Below are 21,696 nucleotides of genomic sequence, written 5' to 3'. Positions count from 1 at the left end.
GAAATTGGTAGAATCAAAAGAAATTGAAAAATGGAAAATTTGATTTTTTGTTTATGTGTACTCACAGACTTATTTTTGTGCGTACACGAGATGTGTTATGATAAAATCAAAATTAAATTTTGCTTCTACTATGCGTACGCAAGTTTTATACTATGCGTACGCATAGTGTTAAAAAATAGCCATTGACTAGTTTTTCAATTTGAAACTTAGGAGCCGTTTTAGATTAAAAGTTGTCACTTTTCATGTTGTTTTGGCACAATTTCGTGATGTATTGATTGATGCCTATAAATAGGTGATAAATGATCAATACAAATACATTACAAACAAGAAAAACATCTTGAAATTCATATATTGTTCCACAATTAATCAAATCCCTATTATAACTCATATTCATTTCTTCTTTATCGTGTTCATCAAGTTTTGACGGAAAATTTTTCGTGCTTTGTTATTTTCTGGATCAAGGCTTGTTAAAATCTTTCAAACCATTTGTCATAGCACCCTGAAGCATCTCATTTCATATGGAAAGAGGGCAAATATAGTTTGAGAACAACGATCCCGTGTTGAAACCTCAAATTCATTCTTGATGTATTTCGTGATTTCTATTCATTTTGTTTCTATAATTTTATTGTTGTTTATTCTCCAACCCCTTACTTTCCAATAGATTATGCATGTGAGTACATGCAAAAGGCGCCATATCTGTATTTGAAACCCGCACAATAACAGAAGGAAGTGATAAACTTGAGAAAAGTAAAGTAACTTTTTATAAATGAAGAATAATGCGCTATCATTTAAAGAATAATCATAATCCTAGTCAATATGTGAAATTATTGTTACATTGTTCGATAAAATGATCTCAATACTACGTAGACAGGTGTTAAGCATCAGTAGGATCGAATATCATGAGTGACAGGTGCTTGTCAGTTCGAATAGTGCATTGAGAAGTTTCATAGCTTCTTGATAGAGTCGATGTCAAGCACTTAAAAAATATTTAGTATCAAGTGGTCGATAAATAAAGAGGAATGGCCACAGAGTCTTGCTCTTTATTTTGAATAGATTTACAGCAAGATCCTCTCCAGAAATGATATGACCTTAAAAATTACGTATAAACTAAGGTTATCCTCAACGTGAGATGACATTAAATGATAAGGTCAATCAAATGAATTTCATATTCACACATTGAATTGGCCTTATCATTTTACCTCATGCCACCTGCTATATCAAATGGAGATGATTGCGAATCTTTACCTAATAAGCTGTATAATTAGAGAATTCATGAATGCGAACCTTTACCTGATAAGCTGTATAATTACAAAATACCCAATAATCAAAGTACATGGGAATAAAAATCCTATTAACAACATACAATACCAAATTACATGGTATCACTTGACAAATTTCAAGCATTAAATACACAGTTACAACAGTAAATTATTCAAAATACTAACACATAAATTACAAGTTGAAGATTTTTCTAAAACCAATTCAAATCCCCATCCATAGCATTCCTCAGGTTCCCCCCAAGCAAGGACATGAGTCCACCACCATGCACCCTTCCCTCCGGAACCACATAATCCAAGCTCTTTCCATCACTGGTATTGTCAAAGTTGCCGGCATTGCTCGTTTCCACTTGCTTCTCGGGACATAATGAGGCCTTCATCGACAAAGGAACCAATACCTGAGGAGGTATGAGATGTGCCCTTTTTGCTGGTTGTTCAAGTGAATCGGGAGAATCCGAGATCACACTAACTCCGGATGAAGAACAAGTGTTGTCGAAGCTGCTCCTAGCAGTAGAAGCAGCTGGCACCAATCCGTGGAAGAGTCGAGGCCCAAGCATTCCTCCTTCGTTCATCGCACGTCCTCGAACCAGGCTGCTATGTGCAGCACATAGCCCACTCTTTCCTCTTGCAAACTTTTCACATTTTCCACCGCCCCAGTTGCACCTCTTTCCACCACCATGTGCCTTGCAGAAGTCGGTGCTACCTTGAGCGCTCTTTCCACAGCTTTCAAATTTGCAGCGCTTTCCTCCTCCGTGCCTGACACAGGAATCAGTTCGGCCGCGAGCACTCTTGCTACAGCCTGGAACAACACACCTTTTTCCACCGCCATGAGCAACACAGAAATCGGTACCTCCGTGCACACTTTTTGGGCATATCCCACCACCATCAAAGAGGCAGCGTTTTCCACCACCATGCCCTTTGCAGAGAGGCGTACTCCCCTCGGCACCTTTGGTGCACCCTGCAAATATGCACCGTTTTCCACCACCGTGTGCTTTGCAGAACATGGTGCTACCTTGCGCGCCCTTGGTACAACCCAGGAATTGGCATCGTCGTCCACCACCATGGGAGATGCATAAGCCAATCTGTCCCTCAGCACTTCGACTGCAACCTTCCACCTTACACCTCTTACCCCCACCATGCCTGATGCAAAGACCCGACTTTCCACGGGCAGCTCTAGTGCACCCTCCTGGATACCCACATCTTCTTCCACCACCATGTGCTATACAGTGGTCCGTCTTCCCTTCAGCACTTTTCGTGCATCCAAGATGCTCACACCTCCTGCCTCCTCCATGGGCTTTACAATAGGCAGTTCGGCTCTCAGCACCTCTATTGCATCCAGGTTTCTGGCATCTGTGTCCGCCCCCATGGCCAATACAAAGACCCGTTCCCCCTCGCGCTCCTTTTGTACATCCAGCAAACTTGCATCTTTTCAGGTTGATAGTTCTGAGGTCTGAAGATGCCCCGGGTAGCGTTGGTTCAGATGTGGTGCTCGTTGAATAATTAGAGACGCTAGAAGGTTCAGCATTGAGCTCGGAAACATAGCAATGGGATTTTGCACCAAAATTTGAAACCTCATCAGTCCTCAACGAAATTTTGTTACTTTCCATTCTAGGCGCCAAAAGTAGCGTCGGCATATAGCCACCGGATTTCTTGGCAGACGTAGAACCCTCATCAACAACAGGGGTTGCAAGCCTATGACAATCTGAAAACATTCGATCCGGCTGGTGAAGTGCATCAGAAGCATTCTGTGTAGAAGCAGAAAATTCGAGTATATTCGAATCATCATCTGTGTCTCCAGACAGTCCTAGTTTCAGAATCGAATCATAGTCAGATGCCAACCTCTGAGTAAATATGGTTGTCGAGCCTTTGTTTTTATTACCCCGAACAGCACAATAATCATCAGAATAAGTACCAGGTGTTGGACCCAATCCAAGCACTAATTTGCACCCATCATCAGAAGCATTTGTACAGATACTCTGTCCTCCATCTTTCGTTTGACTGCTCCCTAATGCAGCTGTATCACGTCCCCCATAGCCAAAACAATCCAAGAGTAAAGCGGTATCCCCAATATTGCCATTCTTTCTCAGCTCACCGTTCCAAGAGGGAAACTTTTTATTCGTATTCAAATTCATCATGATGTAAATTTTATTCTGTAGGAATGATGGGCCAGGTAGCAGGAGAAACTAACAGCATCCATAAATCAAAATGAAAAAGGCAAGTGAAGTAAATCTGAACAAACTACCTCCACCACTCACAAAACCTGAGGTGTGATCTTAACTTTTCTGTCTTCTGCTATCATTAATATTGTAGCAACTCAGTTATTGTTGAACACAACTATTGTTTATAGGTTCACAGGCTCCACCAATTTTGCTATAACCTGGCTCTGATACCAATTGTTAGGTAAGAATTTGCACAGGATAATGAAAATAGCAAAAAAACTTGGATATAGATTTCACTAAGGGATAACGCGGCTCTACTAAGAAATAAGAATAGATGATTACAAGATGAGTTTTAAATAGGAGTTACAAAAATTTTCAAACTCTCTATCTCTCTCAAAAGAGCAAACTCTATCTATCATAAAACCTCACTTAGTGCTAAATTATTTTTGGCAAACACTCATTAGAATATACATACATATATAATGAACACATTCTAAGGTCTATTTATAGATTTTATAAGGCAGTTTATCATTTGACAAATACAACTTAAATTCCTTCTCTAGAAGTTGAAAAATCAAAGATGAATTTGATCAACCAATAGGCTTTCTTTCCTTGCTTGACTTGGTAGATTTACTTGCTTGAATTTTCTTCTTGGTGGCAAAGATTTGATAACTACAACTTATCCTTCAAAGAGGTAAAATTCAACTTTGCTTCTACCCCTATCGTTTTCAACCTTATCTCTAAGAAGAAAAATTAAAATTTGTCTCCACTTCTAACATTACCTTAGTTCTGCAACCAAAGCCAAGTTATATATTGCAGATTGTTAAGTAAAAGCATCTACTCCTGACAGAATACCAGAAACACCTGTAATCTTTTCCTTGAATGGATAACATAGAGGCCCCTTTGTACATAAGCATCCACGTCTTCTTTTGGGGGATTCTTTTCCTCAAAAGAACCAGAAGATAAAGAGACGGCAATACCATCAAGAGGAGTCCAATTTGAGTTTATGAACGCAGTAATTGGGTTTCTGATTCTCCCAACGTCACCAGATGTTTGTTCTACTTTGGTGGGTAATGTTGGTAAGGCCATCGGTAATGGCAGTAGTGGAGAGAGGGCTTTTGCTTCTGCTTTGACTTGGTGATGAACAAAGTGGCACTTTGAGCCATATGATGATGATCCCGATCCACCTGAACCATTGGATGATTTGCTACATGGTGCCTACAAAATTGCAGAACCCACAAAGCATGTTACAAGAAATCATATATAAAGTCACCAATTTTTAGTTCAGTTGATTTATGTTAGAGGATTGATCAAGAAAAAGATTCTCAATTTCATTACTACCTTAAATTTATTCTTGCCTGAGAAATGAACAGGATGGAGCTCTTCTTTCTCATGAGCAAACTGTTCAACTTGAAATAAGTGGAATTACATTACAATTAGACTATGGTGAGCACAGATCAAAATAGTATATTCTTCATTCAACCAAATGGTACTACAATTAATGCACATTAATGTTTAATTACTCAACAAAACAATGAAGAAACAAGACATTAGTCTGTGCCGTACATTGATCTTCTAAATACATATAAACCTTTTGATGATGATACTTCATGATGAGAGGGAAGAAAATTGACCTGGCATTTGGAACCAAAACGGCATATACCGGAATCCGTCATGGATTATGCCAATTTTGTTTTATTTTATCTTTGGGCTTGTGTGGTGGGCTAGCCCAAGCCCAATTGTTGTTTTATTGTATATAGGGTTATCTTGAAGCTTGGGAATGGGGACGATGAGTTTTGTGTAATTTGATATTTTCAGGGCAATTGTGAAATCGTTCAACAGCTTTCTCTTCCATTTCTTCTTATTTTACGTCATTTAATCCTTCTCCATTCCCTTTTATCTTTTATTGTTACTAAGTCAGCTGATTTCAGTTGAAAATCTTCATTTTCTGAGCTGCAGCTACGTCACGGTGAGGAGCTGCCATTATTGAAGGTTCAACTGTGACAAATGGTATCAGAGCAGCTTCAACCCATAGGTATCTCTCAATTGGATTGTATAATGGAAGAAATTAATAGGAAGCATGAGCTAGTGATCTCAATGATGACTGAAATTTTTGAGGCTCAATCAGCCTCCAAAGATCAGTCCAACAAGTACACAAAAATAGTCAAGTCTTCTGAAGCACAAATGGATGATTCAGATTCTAAATTGGAAGGGAAATGGGGTTCCTGTTCTAAACCAGAAGAGAAACTAGTAAAGCAGGTCAATACTTATGAATTGAACGAAGATGATTCAGTTGTTGTAGTTACAAGGCATGTTGAAATAGAAACTGTTGTGGAGACTAGTTTTGAGAAGCTAGAATCTGATTTAGGTGTTGAGAAGGATGAAGAAATGAAGTTGAGAATTTGGAGGAGAGGTTTAGGAGCCACACTCATACACGTCTGTATGGACCATAGAGTATTAGCTTTGACGTATCATTCTATGATGCCGATTTTGTTTATGGCATTCCAGAACATGCCACTAGTTTAGCCTTAAAGCCAACTAGAGGACTTGGGGTGGAGGATTCTGAGCCATATCGGCTTTTTAACCTTGATGTGTTTGAATATATTGCTGACTCGCCTTCTGGGCTTTATGGTTCCATACCTTTCATGATTTCCCATGGGAAGTCACATGGGAGCTCTGGGTTTTTCTGGCTGAATGCTGCTGAAATGCAAATTGATGTTCTGGGGACAAGTTGGAATGATGAATATACTTCTGTTTTGATGTTGCCTTCAGATCAAAAGAGGGTCAATACATTGTGGATGAAAGAAGCTCGTGTGTTGGATGCATTCTTTTTTGTTAGTCCGGAGCCAAAAAATATGGTTATGCAGTATACAAGTGTTACTGGAACACTGGCAATGCCACAGTTATTTGCTATTTCTTACCATCAGTGTAGGTGGAATTATAGCGGTGAAGAGGATGTTTATAATCTAGACGCCAAATTTGATGAGCATGATATCCCTTTTTTTTTGGTGGCTTGATATTGAGCATATGGATGGGAAAAATTATTTTACGTGGGATAGGCTGCTATTTCCTAATCCAGAAGAGATGCAGAAAAAGTTGGTTGAAAACGGCAGGCATATGGTCACTATCGTGGACCCTCACATTAAGAGGGACGAACCTTACGATATACACAAGAAGACTTCCCAAAAGGTATATTATGTAAAGGATGCAACTGGGAAGGATTTCAATGGGTGGTGCTGGTCTGGTTCATCATCATACTTGAATGTGTTGAATCCAAAGATTAGGTCTTGGTGGGCTGAAAATTTCTCGTATATCTCCATCCTTGTACATCTGGAATGGCATGAACGAACCTTCTGTCTTCAATGGTCAAGAGGTCTCGATGCCCAGAGATGCTTTACATCATGATGATGTTAAGCACAGAAAGTTGCATAATGCATATGATTACTACATTCACATGGCTACATCAGGTGGGCCGACTAAGCGAGAAGATGGAAAAGACAGGCCATTCGTTTTGTTAAGAGCCTTTTTCCCTAGAAGTCAGCTTGAGGATAAGGTTTTCTTCATCTTACACTACCTGCTTAATCCAAGAATGGTGAAGAGAACGAGACCGTTGCTAACAACATACAAAAAAGACATTCTGATGTTAAACCTTGAGGACAAGGTTAAATTAAAGGGAAGGGATGTCATGGATTATGCCAATTTTATTTTATTTTTTATTTGGGCTTGTATGGTGGGCTAGCCCAAGCCCAATTGTTGTTTTATTGTATATAGGGTTGTATTGAAGCTTGGGAATGGGGAAGATGAGTTCTGTATAATCTGATATTTTCGAGGCAATTTTGAAATCGTTCAATAGCTTTGTCTTCCCTTTCTTCTTATTTTACGTCATTTAATCCTTTCCCCCATTCTCTTTTATCTTTTATTGGTTACTAAGTCAGCTGATTTCAGTTGAAAATCTTCATTTTCTAAGCTGCAGCTACGTCACGGTGAGGAGCTACCGTTGTTAAAGGTTCGACCGTGATAGAATCCTTCCAAAACATACATGTTTCAGTTCTGTAGTCAAAGCAACTATCAGTGATACTCGTAATTCCCCTGCCGCTGTTGAATTCTAATGATATCAGCAGTGACCTAACCCTAATTCGACAACTCCGCAACCTTTATTAAACTTCCATACCGAACTTTCATCCATCATCAGCACATCCTTCTCGAGCTTCACCGATGGTGAGTCCAGATTCGCAATCGTCGCCAGTGGCAATAAGTACTTACTAAAGGCCATCACCAACGAGGTTGAATTGAGATACTTCGACGGTGATGGAGAGTGTGAGACATCGGAAGCGTACGAATCGAAGATTGCAGTTAATCGCAAGACGGCCAATAAAATATTTTATATTGATTGATGAATCGTTGTAGTTCAAGGACTTGTGCTTTGAAGCTTTCGAGGAACTTTGAAGGTTTTCCATGGAGGTTGCTTTGTACTGTTTCAAGAGAAATAAATTGAACTTGTTTTTAGTTAGCATAATCAAAATTGTATCGGAAATTCAGAAATTTTGCATGAATTGCGACATCAAGTTACATTGAAGAAATTCGAACCCGATGTTTCTTCAACAGATTATGTAGAATATTTGTTCAAAATCAATAGAATGATAATGGACTAATTGTTGGGCTCAATTATGGAATGGGTAGAATCAAAAGAAATTGAAAAATGAAAATTTTGATTTTTTGTCTATGTATACGCACGGGCTTATTTTTGTGCGTACACGAGATGTGTTTTGACAAAATCATAATTAAATTTTGCTTCTACTATGCGTACGCACGGTTTATATTATGAGTACGCATAGTGTTAAAAAATAGCCATTGGCTAGTTTTTCAATTTGAAATTTGGGAGCCGTTTTGGATTAAAAGTTGTCACTTTTCATCTTGTTTTGGCACCATTTTGTGATGTATTGATTGAGGCCTATAAATAGGTGATGAATGATCAATACAAATACATTACAAACAAGAAAAACATCTTGAAATTCATATATTGTTCCACAAATTAATCAAATCCCTGTTATAACTCATATTCATTTCTTCTTTATTGTGTTCATCAAGTTTTGGCGGAAAATTTCTTATGCTTTGTTATTTTCTGCATCAAGGCTTGTTAAAATCTTTCAAACCATTTGCCATAACACCCTTAAGCATCTCATTTCATATGGAGAGGGGGCAAATATAGTTTGAGGAAAACGATCCCGTGTTCAAGCCTCAAATTCATTCTTGACGTATTTCGTGATTTCTATTCATTTTGTTTCTATAATTTTGTTGTTGTTTCTTCTCCAACCCCTTATTTTCCAACAATCTCAAACTATAACCTGCGATGGAAAATGATACAACTATGACAGCCATCAAACTCATGAATCAAGATCTGGTAAGATTGGATCGTTTTGACGGGACTAACTTCACGCGGTGGCAAGACAAGTTGAAATTCCTCCTAACGGCGTTGAAGATTTTTTATATTCTTGATTCAGATTTAGCGCCTTTGCTGGAATCAACGAATGGAGAATTCGAAGCAATCAAGATCGAGAGACAAAAATGCCAAGAAGATGAATTGATTTGTCGTGGCCACATCTTGAATGCATTGTCGGATCGTTTGTATGATCTATACACCAATACAATTTCGGCGAAAGAAATCTGGGAAGCATTGGAAAGTAAGTACAAGGCGGAAGAAGAATGTACAAAGAAATTTTTGATTTCTAAGTATTTTGATTTTAAATTTTTAGAAAATATCCATCTTCTTCCCCAAGTGCATGAGTTGCAAGTGATTGTCAACAAATTAAAGGCGGTAAAAATTGATATACCGGAAATTTTTCAAGTGGGGGCTATAACTACCAAACTTCCCAAAACTTGGAAAGGATACCGGAAGAAGATCATGCATAGTTTCGAAAATTATTCTTTGGAACAATTACAAAAGTATCTTCGAATCGAAGAGGAGTCGAGAATACGTGATAAAACTGAAAATTCTCATGAGGGCTCTTCTAAAGCAAATGCTGTGAAAAAAATAGAACCACCGACAAAATCCAACAAAAGGAAGCCTTCTAAGAACTTTAACAAGTCCAAGAAGAAGACAAAAAAAATGTTGTTTTGTGTATGGAAAATCTGATCACTATGCCAAGGATTGTAGGCACCGAAAACAAAACAACTTCGAGGCCAAAGTGAATTTCATCCAAGATGACAAAATTGTGGCTACCATAAGTGAAGTAAACACAATCAAAGAAAATGTTCTCGGGTGGTGGCATGATACTTGTACTACGGTACATATATCATATGATAAATCTTTGTTCAAAAATTATCAAGAAGTGGATAGAGAACAAGAGATTCAAATGGGTAACGAAATGTGATCTAAGGTGTTTGGAAAAGGAAGTGTAGACATTATCTTCACTTCTGGGAAAACTGTTACTCTAACTAATGTACTACATGTTCCGGATATGAATAGGAACCTAGTTAGTGACAATCTCTTGGAAAAATCGGGCATCAAATGTGTTTATGAGTCCGACAAACTTGTACTATCCCTTAATGGGAAATTTGTTGGAAAAGGCTATTCGTGTGAAGAAATGGTCAAATTATGTACCGTTGATAATGAAATGAATAAAAGTAATTTTGCTGTGTTGTGAATTTATTTTCATTATGACATGCTAGATTATGTCATGTTGATAGAAATACAATGAAACGTATGAAAAATATAACTTGATCTCATATGATGAAAATGATGAACATAAATGCAAAATATGTGTAGAATCTAAAATAATTAAAAAAAATCATATCAAAGTGTTAAGAGAACCTCTAGTATTTTAGAATTAATTCATACTGATATATGTGAACTTAATGGTATTTTAACTAGAGGTGGAAATAAATATTTCATAACTTTTATAAATGACTTTTCTAGATATACATATGTTTATTTGATAAAACATAAAAGTGAAACATTTGACATGTTTAAGACATACAAGAATGAGGTTGAAAATTATCTAGGAAAGAAAATTAAAATTTTAAGGAGTGATAGATGTAGTGAATACTTTTCCAATGATTTTAATTTGTTTTGTGAACAACATGGAATTATTCATCAATGTTTTGCACCTAGGACACCCCGAACAAAATGGCTTGGCTGAAAGAAAAAATAGAACATTTGTAAAAATGATAAATGTCATGCTTATTCATGCTAAGTTGTCATTTAACTTGTGGGGTGAAGCTTTATTAAGTGCATGTCGAATACTTAATAGGATTTCTTCAAAATATACTTAGGTTTCTCCTTATGAATTGTGAAAAGGAAGAAAATCGAACATTGAATACTTTAAAGTGCAGGGGTGTCTTGCCTATTGCAAGAACACGAATCCTAATATGACCAAATTGGGTCCAAGAAGTATTAAATGTGCCTTTGTTGTATATGCAAACAATAGCAAATCTTATAGATTACTAAATTTGGAGTCCAATGTGATTATTGAATCTAACGATGTGGAGTTCTTTGAGGATTCATTATCTTCGGATAATGAATTGAGGAAAAATCTAGAAAATATCCCTAGTTCAAGTGGAACACGTGATGAAATATCTTTTAAGAATGTTGATGAATCTAGTGAACCACGAAGAAGCAAGAGAATTCGAGTGAAGAAGTCTTTGGGATCGAATGAAATCGATTATCAACTTATCTCATTTTACTTAATAGAGGGAAATGAGTTGAATGTTGTGAGAACAATTCTTTTTTTTTTTATAAATAGAAACCGACCCTAACACTTATAAAGAAGTTATGGCTTCTCGTGATAGCACCTTTTGGAAAGATACAATTAAGGACGAAATGGATTCGATAATGTCCAATAATACTTGGAAACTTGTTGATTTACCACCGGGATCCAAGCCTATTGGATGCAAATGGGTATTTAGGAGAAAATGCAATGTTGATGGATCCTTAAATACCTTCAAGGCTAGATTAGTAGCCAAAGGATATCGACAAAAGGAAGGAATCGACTATTTTGATACTTATGCACGGTAGCTAGAATAACATCGATTAGGATATTATTCGCTTTGACTTCAATATATGACTTGCATGTTCATCAAATGGATTTCAAGACGGCATTCATAAATGGAGATCTCGATGAGGAGGTCTATATGGAACAACCCGAAGGGTTTGCCCTACCTGGAAATAAACATAAAGTGTGCAAGTTGGTAAAATCTTTATATGGTCTGAAGCAAGTACCAAAGAAATGGCATGAGAAGTTTGACTTAGCAATAATATCATTCGGATTTAAATATAATAGTGTTGATAAATGTTTATATTCTAAAGTTTGTGATGATTATGTGACATTTATATGCTTGTATGTTGACGATATACTGATTATGAGTAATCACATGGACGGAATAGAAGAAACAAAGAAGTTTCTTTCTTCCACATTCAAGATGAAGGATCTTGGACAAGTGGATACCATTTTAGGTATCAAAGTCACAAAGACTAGTGGAGGTTACTATCTAAGTCAATCACATTATATTGAAAATGTGATAAATAAGTTCAAATATTTGAACATAAAGGAATGTAGTACCCCGATTGATCCAAGTTCAAAACTAATAAAGAATGATGGAAGGGCGATTACTCAATATGAATATGCAAGTGCTATAGGAAGTCTTATGTATGTTGTTCAATGCACAAGATCGGATATAGCTTATGCAATAAGTAAACTTAATAGGTTTACTAGCAATCCGAGTAATGATCATTGGAAGGCCATTGTGAGAGTTCTTGGATACTTAAAGAAAACCAAGAACTTGGGCCTACAATATACTAAATTCCCGACGATATTGGAAGGATTTATCGATACTAGTTGGATATCTAGCATGGGTGAAAGTAAATCCACTTCGGGATGGGTATTCACTCTTGGAGGAGGTGCTGTTTCTTGGAAATCAAAGAAACAAACATGTATAACACACTCGACCATAGAATATGAATTTGTAGCTTTATCGGATACCAGGAAAGAGGTTGAATGACTTAAGGATCTCTTATATGAGATACCTTTGGGATCGAAGAATATCTCTTCAATACCTATCATGTGTGATAGTCAAGCCACGTTAGCAAAGGCATATAACGAGGTATACAATGGAAAGTTTAGACATATGAATCTAAGACATGACTACATAAGGAAATTAATCAAAGATGGAATAATTTCCCTAAATTATGTAAGGTCAATTGAGAATTTAGCGAATCCTTTAACTAAAGCACTAAATAGAGATTTAGTGGCGTCTACTTCGAGTAGGATGGGGTTGAAACTTCTTAACTAAAAAGGTCCACCAATGACGGCAACCCTACCTGTCATTACTCAAAAAGTAATCAACGAGTTCAAAGGGTAACAACAAGTCATTCGATATGTAGATGGCTGCAGCATTATTCAAATCCGCAATGACCCTATCCTAATTAAATAATGCTGGTTGTTACTGAAGTGAGGGTTGAGCTTAAAGTTCTTAATGAAGTTCAGTGTTAAAACACAAGTACTTCTAAAAGTAACAAAGGTACTGGAAGAACTTCACCTAAACTAACTTCGAGGTGGTGCCGCTTCAATAGAGAGTTGGAGTTTCTCTCTTAAAAGTTTGTCGAAGAGGATGAGCGCAAGACCATAATAGCGCTAAGCGAGTTGAGGAACTTGAGAACACGTGATACTTATGTGTGTGTTCTTATCGGTATTGTCACAAGGAATAATTGGTTCAAAACTTCTATGCTACCTCTAATTCCGACTTTACTTTGTTTGAATTACACTATGGTTAGATTCAAATCGAAAGATATCTAATCCGTATGCATAAGTGTCATCTTTTTGAATATGTGATCGTATTGATTTTTAACAAGTGGGGGATTGTTGAATATTTGTTCGAAATCAATGGAATGATAATGGACTAGAATCAAAAGAAATTGAAAAATGAAAATTTTGATTTTTTGCCTATGCATACGCACAGGCTTCTTTTTATGCGTACACAGATGTGTTTTGGCAAAATCAGAATTAAATTTTGCTTCTACTATGCATACGCACGGTTTATATTATGCGTACGCATAGTGTTAAAAAATAGCCATTGGCTAGTTTTTCAATTTGAAACTTGGGAGTCGTTTTGGATTAAAAGTTGCCACTTTTCATCTTGTTTTGGCACCATTTCGTGATGTATTGATTGAGGCCTATAAATAGGTGATGAAGATCAATACAAATACATTACAAACAAGAAAAACATCTTGAAATCCATATATTGTTCCACAATTAATTAAATCCCTGTTATAACTCATATTCATTTCTTCTTTATTGTGTTCATCAAGTTTTGACGGAAAATTTCTCGTGCTTTGTTATTTTCTGCATCAAAGCTTGTTAAAATCTTTCAAACCATTTGCCATAACACCCTTAAGCATCTCATTTCATATGGAGAGGGGACAAATATAGTTTGAGGACAACGATCCCGTGTTCAAACCTCAAATTCATTCTTGATGTGTTTCGTGATTTCTATTCATTTTGTTTCTATAATTTTGTTGTTGTTTCTTCTCCAACCCCTTATTTTCCAACAGATTATGCATGTGAGTACATGCAAAAGGCGCCATAACTGTATTTGAAACCCGCACAATAACAGAAGGAAGTGATAAACTTGAGAAAAGTAAAGTAACTTTTTATAAATGAAGAAAAATGCTCTATCATTTAAAGAATAATCATAATCCTAGTCAATTTGTGAAATTATTGTTACATTGTTCGATAAAATGATCTCAATACTACGTAGACAGGTGTTAAGCATCAGTAGGATCGAATATCATGAGTGACAGGTGCTTGTCAGTTCGAATAATGCATCGAGAAGTTTCGTAGCTTCTTGATAGAGTTGATGTCAAGTAGTTAAAAATATTTAGTTTCAAGTGGTCGATAAATAAAGAGGAATGGCCACAGAGTCTTGCTCTTTATTTCAAATAGATTTACAGCAAAATCCTCTCCAGAAATGATATGACCTTAGAAATTACGTATAAACTAAGGTTATCCTCAATGTGAGATGACATTAAATGATAAGGTCAATAAATGAATTTCATATTCATACACTGAACTGGCCTTATCATTTTACCTCACGCCACCTACTATATCAAATGGAGATGATTGCCACTCTGTACATGTTGCATTAATTCTTTAGGTCAGATCCATTGACATCTAAACTGATGTTGAATACTAATAGAGATAAACTTCATTACTCTTCTTATTTATAGGGGTATCATTCAACTTTATGGAGACTTCAACTTTAGATCTAAACTCTACTTGAATGAACCAGCTCAGAGTTTACTAGTTATATTAATAGATTTTGACTAACATTTTTAAAATTAGCCTAACTTCATGAATGCGAACCTTTACCTGATAAGCTGTATAATTACAAAATACCCAATAATCAAAGTACATGGGAATAAAAATCCTATTAACAACATACAATACCAAATTACATGGTATCACTTGACAAATTTCAAGCATTAAATGCACAGTTACAACAGTAAATTATTCAAAATACTAACACATAAATTACAAGTTGAAGATTTTTCTAAAACCAATTCAAATCCCCATCCATAGCATTCCTCAGGTTCCCCCCAAGCAAGGACATGAGTCCACCACCATGCACCCTTCCCTCCGGAACCACATAATCCAAGCTCTTTCCATCACTGGTATTGTCAAAGTTGCCGGCATTGCTCGTTTCCACTTGCTTCTCGGGACATAATGAGGCCTTCATCGACAAAGGAACCAATACCTGAGGAGGTATGAGATGTGCCCTTTTTGCTGGTTGTTCAAGTGAATCGGGAGAATCCGAGATCACACTAACTCCGGATGAAGAACAAGTGTTGTCAAAGCTGCTCCTAGCAGTAGAAGCAGCTGGCACCAATCCGTGGAAGAGTCGAGCACCAAGCATTCCTCCTTCGTTCATTGCACGTCCTCGAACCAGGCTGCTATGTGCAGCACATAACCCACTCTTTCCTCTTGCAAACTTTTCACATTTTCCACCGCCCCAGTTGCACCTCTTTCCACCACCATGTGCCTTGCAGAAGTCGGTGCTACCTTGAGCGCTCTTTCCACAGCTTTCAAATTTGCAGCGCTTTCCTCCTCCGTGCCTGACACAGGAATCAGTTCGGCCGCGAGCACTCTTGCTACAGCCTGGAACAACACACCTTTTTCCACCGCCATGAGCAACACAGAAATCAGTACCTCCGTGCACACTTTTTGGGCATATCCCACCACCATCAAAGAGGCAGCGTTTTCCACCACCATGCCCTTTGCAGAGAGGCGTACTCCCCTCGGCACCTTTGGTGCACCCTGCAAATATGCACCGTTTTCCACCACCGTGTGCTTTGCAGAACATGGTGCTACCTTGCGCGCCCTTGGTACAACCCAGGAATTGGCATCGTCGTCCACCACCATGGGAGATGCATAAGCCAATCTGTCCCTCAGCACTTCGACTGCAACCTTCCACCTTACACCTCTTACCCCCACCATGCCTGATGCAAAGACCCGACTTTCCACGGGCAGCTCTAGTGCACCCTCCTGGATACCCACATCTTCTTCCACCACCATGTGCTATACAGTGGTCCGTCTTCCCTTCAGCACTTTTCGTGCATCCAAGATGCTCACACCTCCTGCCTCCTCCATGGGCTTTACAATAGGCAGTTCGGCTCTCAGCACCTCTATTGCATCCAGGTTTCTGGCATCTGTGTCCGCCCCCATGGCCAATACAAAGACCCGTTCCCCCTCGCGCTCCTTTTGTACATCCAGCAAACTTGCATCTTTTCAGGTTGATAGTTCTGAGGTCTGAAGATGCCCCGGGTAGCGTTGGTTCAGATGTGGTGCTCGTTGAATAATTAGAGACGCTAGAAGGTTCAGCATTGAGCTCGGAAACATAGCAATGGGATTTTGCACCAAAATTTGAAACCTCATCAGTCCTCAACGAAATTTTGTTACTTTCCATTCTAGGCGCCAAAAGTAGCGTCGGCATATAGCCACCGGATTTCTTGGCAGACGTAGAACCCTCATCAACAACAGGGGTTGCAAGCCTATGACAATCCGAAAACATTCGATCCTGGTGGTGAAGTGCATCAGAAGCATTCTGTGTAGAAGCAGAAAATTCAAGTATATTCGAATCATCATCTGTGTCTCCAGACAGTCCTAGTTTCAGAATCGAATCATAGTCAGATGCCAACCTCTGAGTAAATATGGTTGTCGAGCCTTTGTTTTTATTACCCCGAACAGCACAATAATCATCAGAATAAGTACCAGGTGTTGGACCCAATCCAAGCACTAATTTGCACCCATCATCAGAAGCATTTGTACAGATACTCTGTCCTCCATCTTTTGTTTGACTGCTCCCTAATGCAGCTGTATCACGTCCCCCATAGCCAAAACAATCCAAGAGTAAAGCGGTATCCCCAATATTGCCATTCTTTCTCAGCTCACCGTTCCAAGAGGGAAACTTTTTATTCGTATTCAAATTCATCATGATGCAAATTTTATTCTGTAGGAATGATGGGCCAGGTTGCAGGAGAAACTAACAGCATCCATAAATCAAAATGAAAAAGGCAAGTGAAGTAAATCTGAACAAACTACCTCCACCACTCACAAAACCTGAGGTGTCCGACCTGTCCATTATATTAATATCTTGTGGAAGAGCCGGATATTCTTCTCAAAGCACTGTGTTATGAAGAGAATATGATTACATTTTTGGGACAGAAACCTGCCCACTAGTCTTGCCTCGCAGTGGAAAGTCTTCTAAGATTCGTTGACCTGACAGAAGAAAGAACATAATGCCAAACTATTAATGCTTATACAAACAGAGAACACTGAAAGTTCTAAAATGCTCGCCAAAAACAGACAATCAACAACTGCAGAGTTATGATTTTAGTTAATTCATTGATCAGAGAAAAAGTAAATGGAACCTAAAACCAAAAAAAGAACTGGCAACTGATTAATTTGGATGGGTTAGAGAGTAAAAATTCACAGGTGTACGACTTAGCCATATAAATATTATTACATTTGTTTAAAAAATGAAATAAGAGAAGGAAAACAAATTGCAAAATATAAAAATACGATTTGCCATTTAATTGACACTTTGATTTTGTAAAACCGATGGTAAAATTTGAAGTTTTAAAATTCCAAATTAACAAGTTTCTTCAGGACAGTATATGGGGCCATCATATACTAGCCAGGTAATCTGCTAAAAGTCTTGATCATGAAGTAAACCTTAATCCAGAGGTCACAAGTTGGCCCATTTAGCTTCAGAACAGAGCAGCAACCAGCAAGGCAGTATTAATTCATTATGCTGGGATGGAAGGCAGAGTTAAGGACAATATATGTAACATTGAGATGCAAAGAAGAATATTACCATATTGGCACATCCCTGCCAATATATACCAAACTCGAGGCCAATTTTTCACCAGATTCCGAATGATATTATAAAATAAGATAGTTTCCCATTACTTCATCACCCACGACATCGGGGATGGATACAGGTAGTCGCTTATAAGCATGTAACATGCATGAATAATTATTGCATTTAAAATCAAAGTCAAAACGATCATTCATTTGTTTTCATTGGAACTCATATAGTTATATAGTGCGCATGTTAAAGAAACAGTGAGAAGATGAAAAGGTGAAAAATGAAAACAATAACATACATACAAATATGAGAAACATAACATCTATTTATAAGGAAGCCTAGGTGTAAAACTCTCTCACTTATAAGGAAGCCTTAGTAGAGACTATTGAACATGATTAAGTATTTAAAACTCAGCAAAATCAAGCAAATAGATTGGGGGTAGGGGAGCTACAGTAATTATGATATGAATTCACCCTAACAATACTGGCATTAAAGGAAAAGCAAAGTTAAAACTTCCATTTGAAAATGCTATCCCCCAAATGGAAGTTGGTACAAAAGCAAAATAGATGTCCGCTACGAATCCAGTAAACTTTAAGTGGGTACACAGACAATGCAAAATGCTCAAATTCAGGTCACCATGTTTAAGTCAATGAATAATGCATAAGTTGAAGGATCCATCGTTTATCTACTATGGACAAGGTTGTCAGGTAGTCATACCAACAATAATAATGCAAGTGATTATACCAAATGCTTAAAGTAGAAGTTTTCTATTTAAAATGTATAACCAACTGTTCAATATGGAGAAAAAGGACAGGTCAGCTGAAGGTGAAAAAGACTCAACCAGCTGTCTCCACAGTGTAATAGAAGCACATCATTTTACAATATTACATCAAATATTACATAGAATAATTTAAAACATGTGGTAGGCGAAACAAAAGATTCAAATCAATTGAAATTTGCTTTGACCTGAATGTATTTATCTCCACATCTTCTTCTCGTGAAACTACTGAAGGGGGAAAAATCTATAGGCCATGAATTGATGAAAGGAGGAATGATGAATGAAAAAACTTAAGGACAAGAAGAAGAAAGCATATCAAAGAAGGAATTTCCTCCATATTGAAAATTTCAACATGAGAATTTGACAGTACGTAGAGTTAAATTAAACACCTTAGAAGCCTGTTTTCTGTTGTGAGAAATGTATCTTAAGTTAATCATAAGACATAATTAATTTGCTGAATTGTGTTTAAATAAAGAGATTAGATAGAAATTGGCGAAAAGAAGCCCCAAGAAAGAAATCAAGGAAAGACGTAAAATAAGAAAAGGCATTCCAATAAAACGATAGGCATGTTTTATGTTACTCTTTTAACTTTTTCAGTTAGAAACAACGTAGAATTTGAAGACAAAAGGTGGAGAATATAGAACTAAGGGATATGATAACCACCTAACAACGCCACGGTCATAAGGCAAGATGTCATATATTGCTCACACACTCGATAGTTAATGAACCATTATGGCCAATGAAAACTATGAGAGGATTAATATTCCCCGTCTACTCAAACACCGACAACCTTTCTCTCCTTCTGATTGAATGTAACAATTACTTTAAATCCTAAACCTTTGAAGGTGTATTCAATTGAAACTTTTAATGAATTTTTGGGATTCAAAAAGTTTAGGAGTATTTAATTAATACTTTTTGAGATTCTCTAAAAGTCACGGTTTATTCAATTGAGACTTTTATAAACTTTTAAAAAGTTTCTAAAAGTTACAGTGTATTCAGTTAAAATTTTTGAGAAGTCTCCATAAATTTTGAGGTATTCAAATTTTAAAGACTTTTAGATACTTTTATAAAAGTCTCTAGAATACTAATTTTTAAGCAGAAAGTATTCATATAAAATCTTAAAATTTGTCTCTTATTAATAACGAGATTTTGGGAGACTTTAAAAAAATAATAATAATAATAAATAAATAAATTCAATCTTTCTTTCCTTTAATCTTCTATGGACATGTATGATTAAAATTTATTTTTTTCTATCGATTATATTCCATTTATCTTTCTTTCTCTCTTTCTTATTATTTATCTCTATTTTCAATGAAAAAAATAAATTTGCTTTTTGTAACTTTTTCTTTCTTTTTTCATTCATTTTTTTTTGTGAAAGAAAATCTATTTTTTTATTTAATTATAAAATTTTATAGGAAAATTTATAATTAAATTTAAATATATTGATTTTTATTTATTTTTAAAAGTATACTATACTATATATATATATATATATATATATATATATATATTTATTATTTATTTAACAAAGGTCTTAAAAAAAATTCAATTTCTTTTATTATATGGGAAGAAGAAGGAAAAGGAAAAAGGGAATTGTTAGTTCCCACTTCGTATGTGAGAATTTCACACCAGATCTAAGTGAATTATATTTCAAATAAAAGTCTTTAAAAATCTTTTGAATTCCACAAAAGTCTATAAAAATTTTAAAATGAAAATTCATAGAACTCTACAGAAAATTTCTACTAATTCTATACAAATCTATAAAAGATTCACGAAATCCTAAAAATTCATCATTTAAAACAAGTCCATCAAAATCTTCAAAAATCTCAATTGAATACACTCCCTTAATTAAAGATTTATAAATACAATAGAACAAACTTATGAGTACAGTTTTGGAAATTTTAATCTTAAATTATTCATTTGATATTTACTCAACAAGATTTTGACAGCTCAAAAACAATATTTACGTCTATACCATGCAACCTAATCTCATTTTAACTCAGTATTCATGTCTGACTTTCAGATCAAATCCCTTTATTCGTCTGCAAAATTTAGCAATAAAACATGAGATCTAAAAGCTTTCCATAACAAAGATTATAAAATTGAACACTTGAAAAAGAAAGCCTTGATTTTTCAGGAGTTTATGCTTAACTTCTGGCAGCTCAAAATACCCCAAAAAAGGGGAAAATTTCCCATCTTCACATACTTAGAACTCAATGAAAATCAAAATAAAAAAACCCAACAACTATTTGCCGTAATCTCAAAGCAAAAGAAATAGAAAACCCACATAAGCATAAATACAGAGGACCTTAACAAGTATTCAATTACTAGATGACAGGTCTATAATTGAATCAACTAGAAAAAACTAAAGAAATAGAAATTACCAGTCAGATGAAAATTCTGGAAATACGGCGACTTTGGGAAATCATTCTAGAAAACCCCAGTAACAGCAATTTAGTCTAGAGAGAGAGTGTGTGCGCCTGAAAAAATTTAGGGAGAGAGATAGAGCAGCTACAGCTACAAGTTGAATTCCAACAAAATGTACAAAACAGCAACTGGAAAGAGAAGGGAACAAAGCATAATTTGATAATTAATTAGTGTTTTAATATAAATTTTTTTAATTGAATTCTTGATTAAGTGCGTCACAAGTGTCTAATCATATATCTGAGTTTACCAGAAATGCCCTTTTGTGATGGTTTACTTTTTAATGAAACGAACTAGTTTGTTGTTATCGATTTTGAAAGCTGTCCGCCCCTCACAATGAGAGAGCCACAATTGTTTTATTCATGTGTACCTCCTCAGCATGTGAAAGGGCTATAAATCATGATGTATCGGTGATTTTTTCCTTCTTGTTCTAACCAATTTTGTCCCCGTTGAACTATAGGTCTCTCACTCTCTCCTTCGTTTCTCGAAATTCTATTGAAAAAGAGTGTATTAAGTTTGGAAAGTGCTTATAGAATACCTAAATAAGCGTTTATAAATACGAGTCAGACATAGACTTAAATTCAAGCCATACTAGATCAGTCCAACTTGGTTCTAGGACAGGCCAATCCATTCGAACCAAACCCATATGGGTAAATCACATAGTTTCCCACTTGGTTTTCTCCTGCATTATTTTCAA

At 36.4% G+C, this 21,696-nt stretch overlaps 2 protein-coding genes and 1 pseudogene across 2 annotated transcripts; 1 reads left to right on the top strand and 2 right to left on the bottom strand.

The window, feature by feature from the left end:
* Window positions 1-1,285: 1,285 nt before the first annotated feature.
* On the bottom strand, window positions 1,286-17,111 carry LOC111394698. The gene is made up of 2 exons (XM_023020642.1): window positions 17,047-17,111; window positions 1,286-3,537 (listed from the first exon to the last, which is right to left on the bottom strand). Exon 2 carries the CDS (start codon window positions 3,410-3,412, stop codon window positions 1,472-1,474), a length of 1,941 nt encoding a protein of 646 aa, XP_022876410.1. The 5' UTR covers window positions 3,413-3,537; window positions 17,047-17,111; the 3' UTR covers window positions 1,286-1,471.
* On the top strand, window positions 5,495-8,128 carry LOC111394253 (annotated as a pseudogene).
* Window positions 14,795-17,048, bottom strand: LOC111394697. The gene has a single exon (XM_023020641.1). It carries the CDS (start codon window positions 16,919-16,921, stop codon window positions 14,981-14,983), a length of 1,941 nt encoding a protein of 646 aa, XP_022876409.1. The 5' UTR covers window positions 16,922-17,048; the 3' UTR covers window positions 14,795-14,980.
* Window positions 17,112-21,696: the final 4,585 nt, after the last annotated feature.

Source organism: Olea europaea, chromosome 5 (assembly GCF_002742605.1).
Source record: "Olea europaea var. sylvestris chromosome 5, O_europaea_v1, whole genome shotgun sequence".
Lineage (NCBI taxonomy): Eukaryota > Viridiplantae > Streptophyta > Magnoliopsida > Lamiales > Oleaceae > Olea > Olea europaea.
This window is presented reverse-complemented; position numbering and strand designations above follow the sequence as displayed.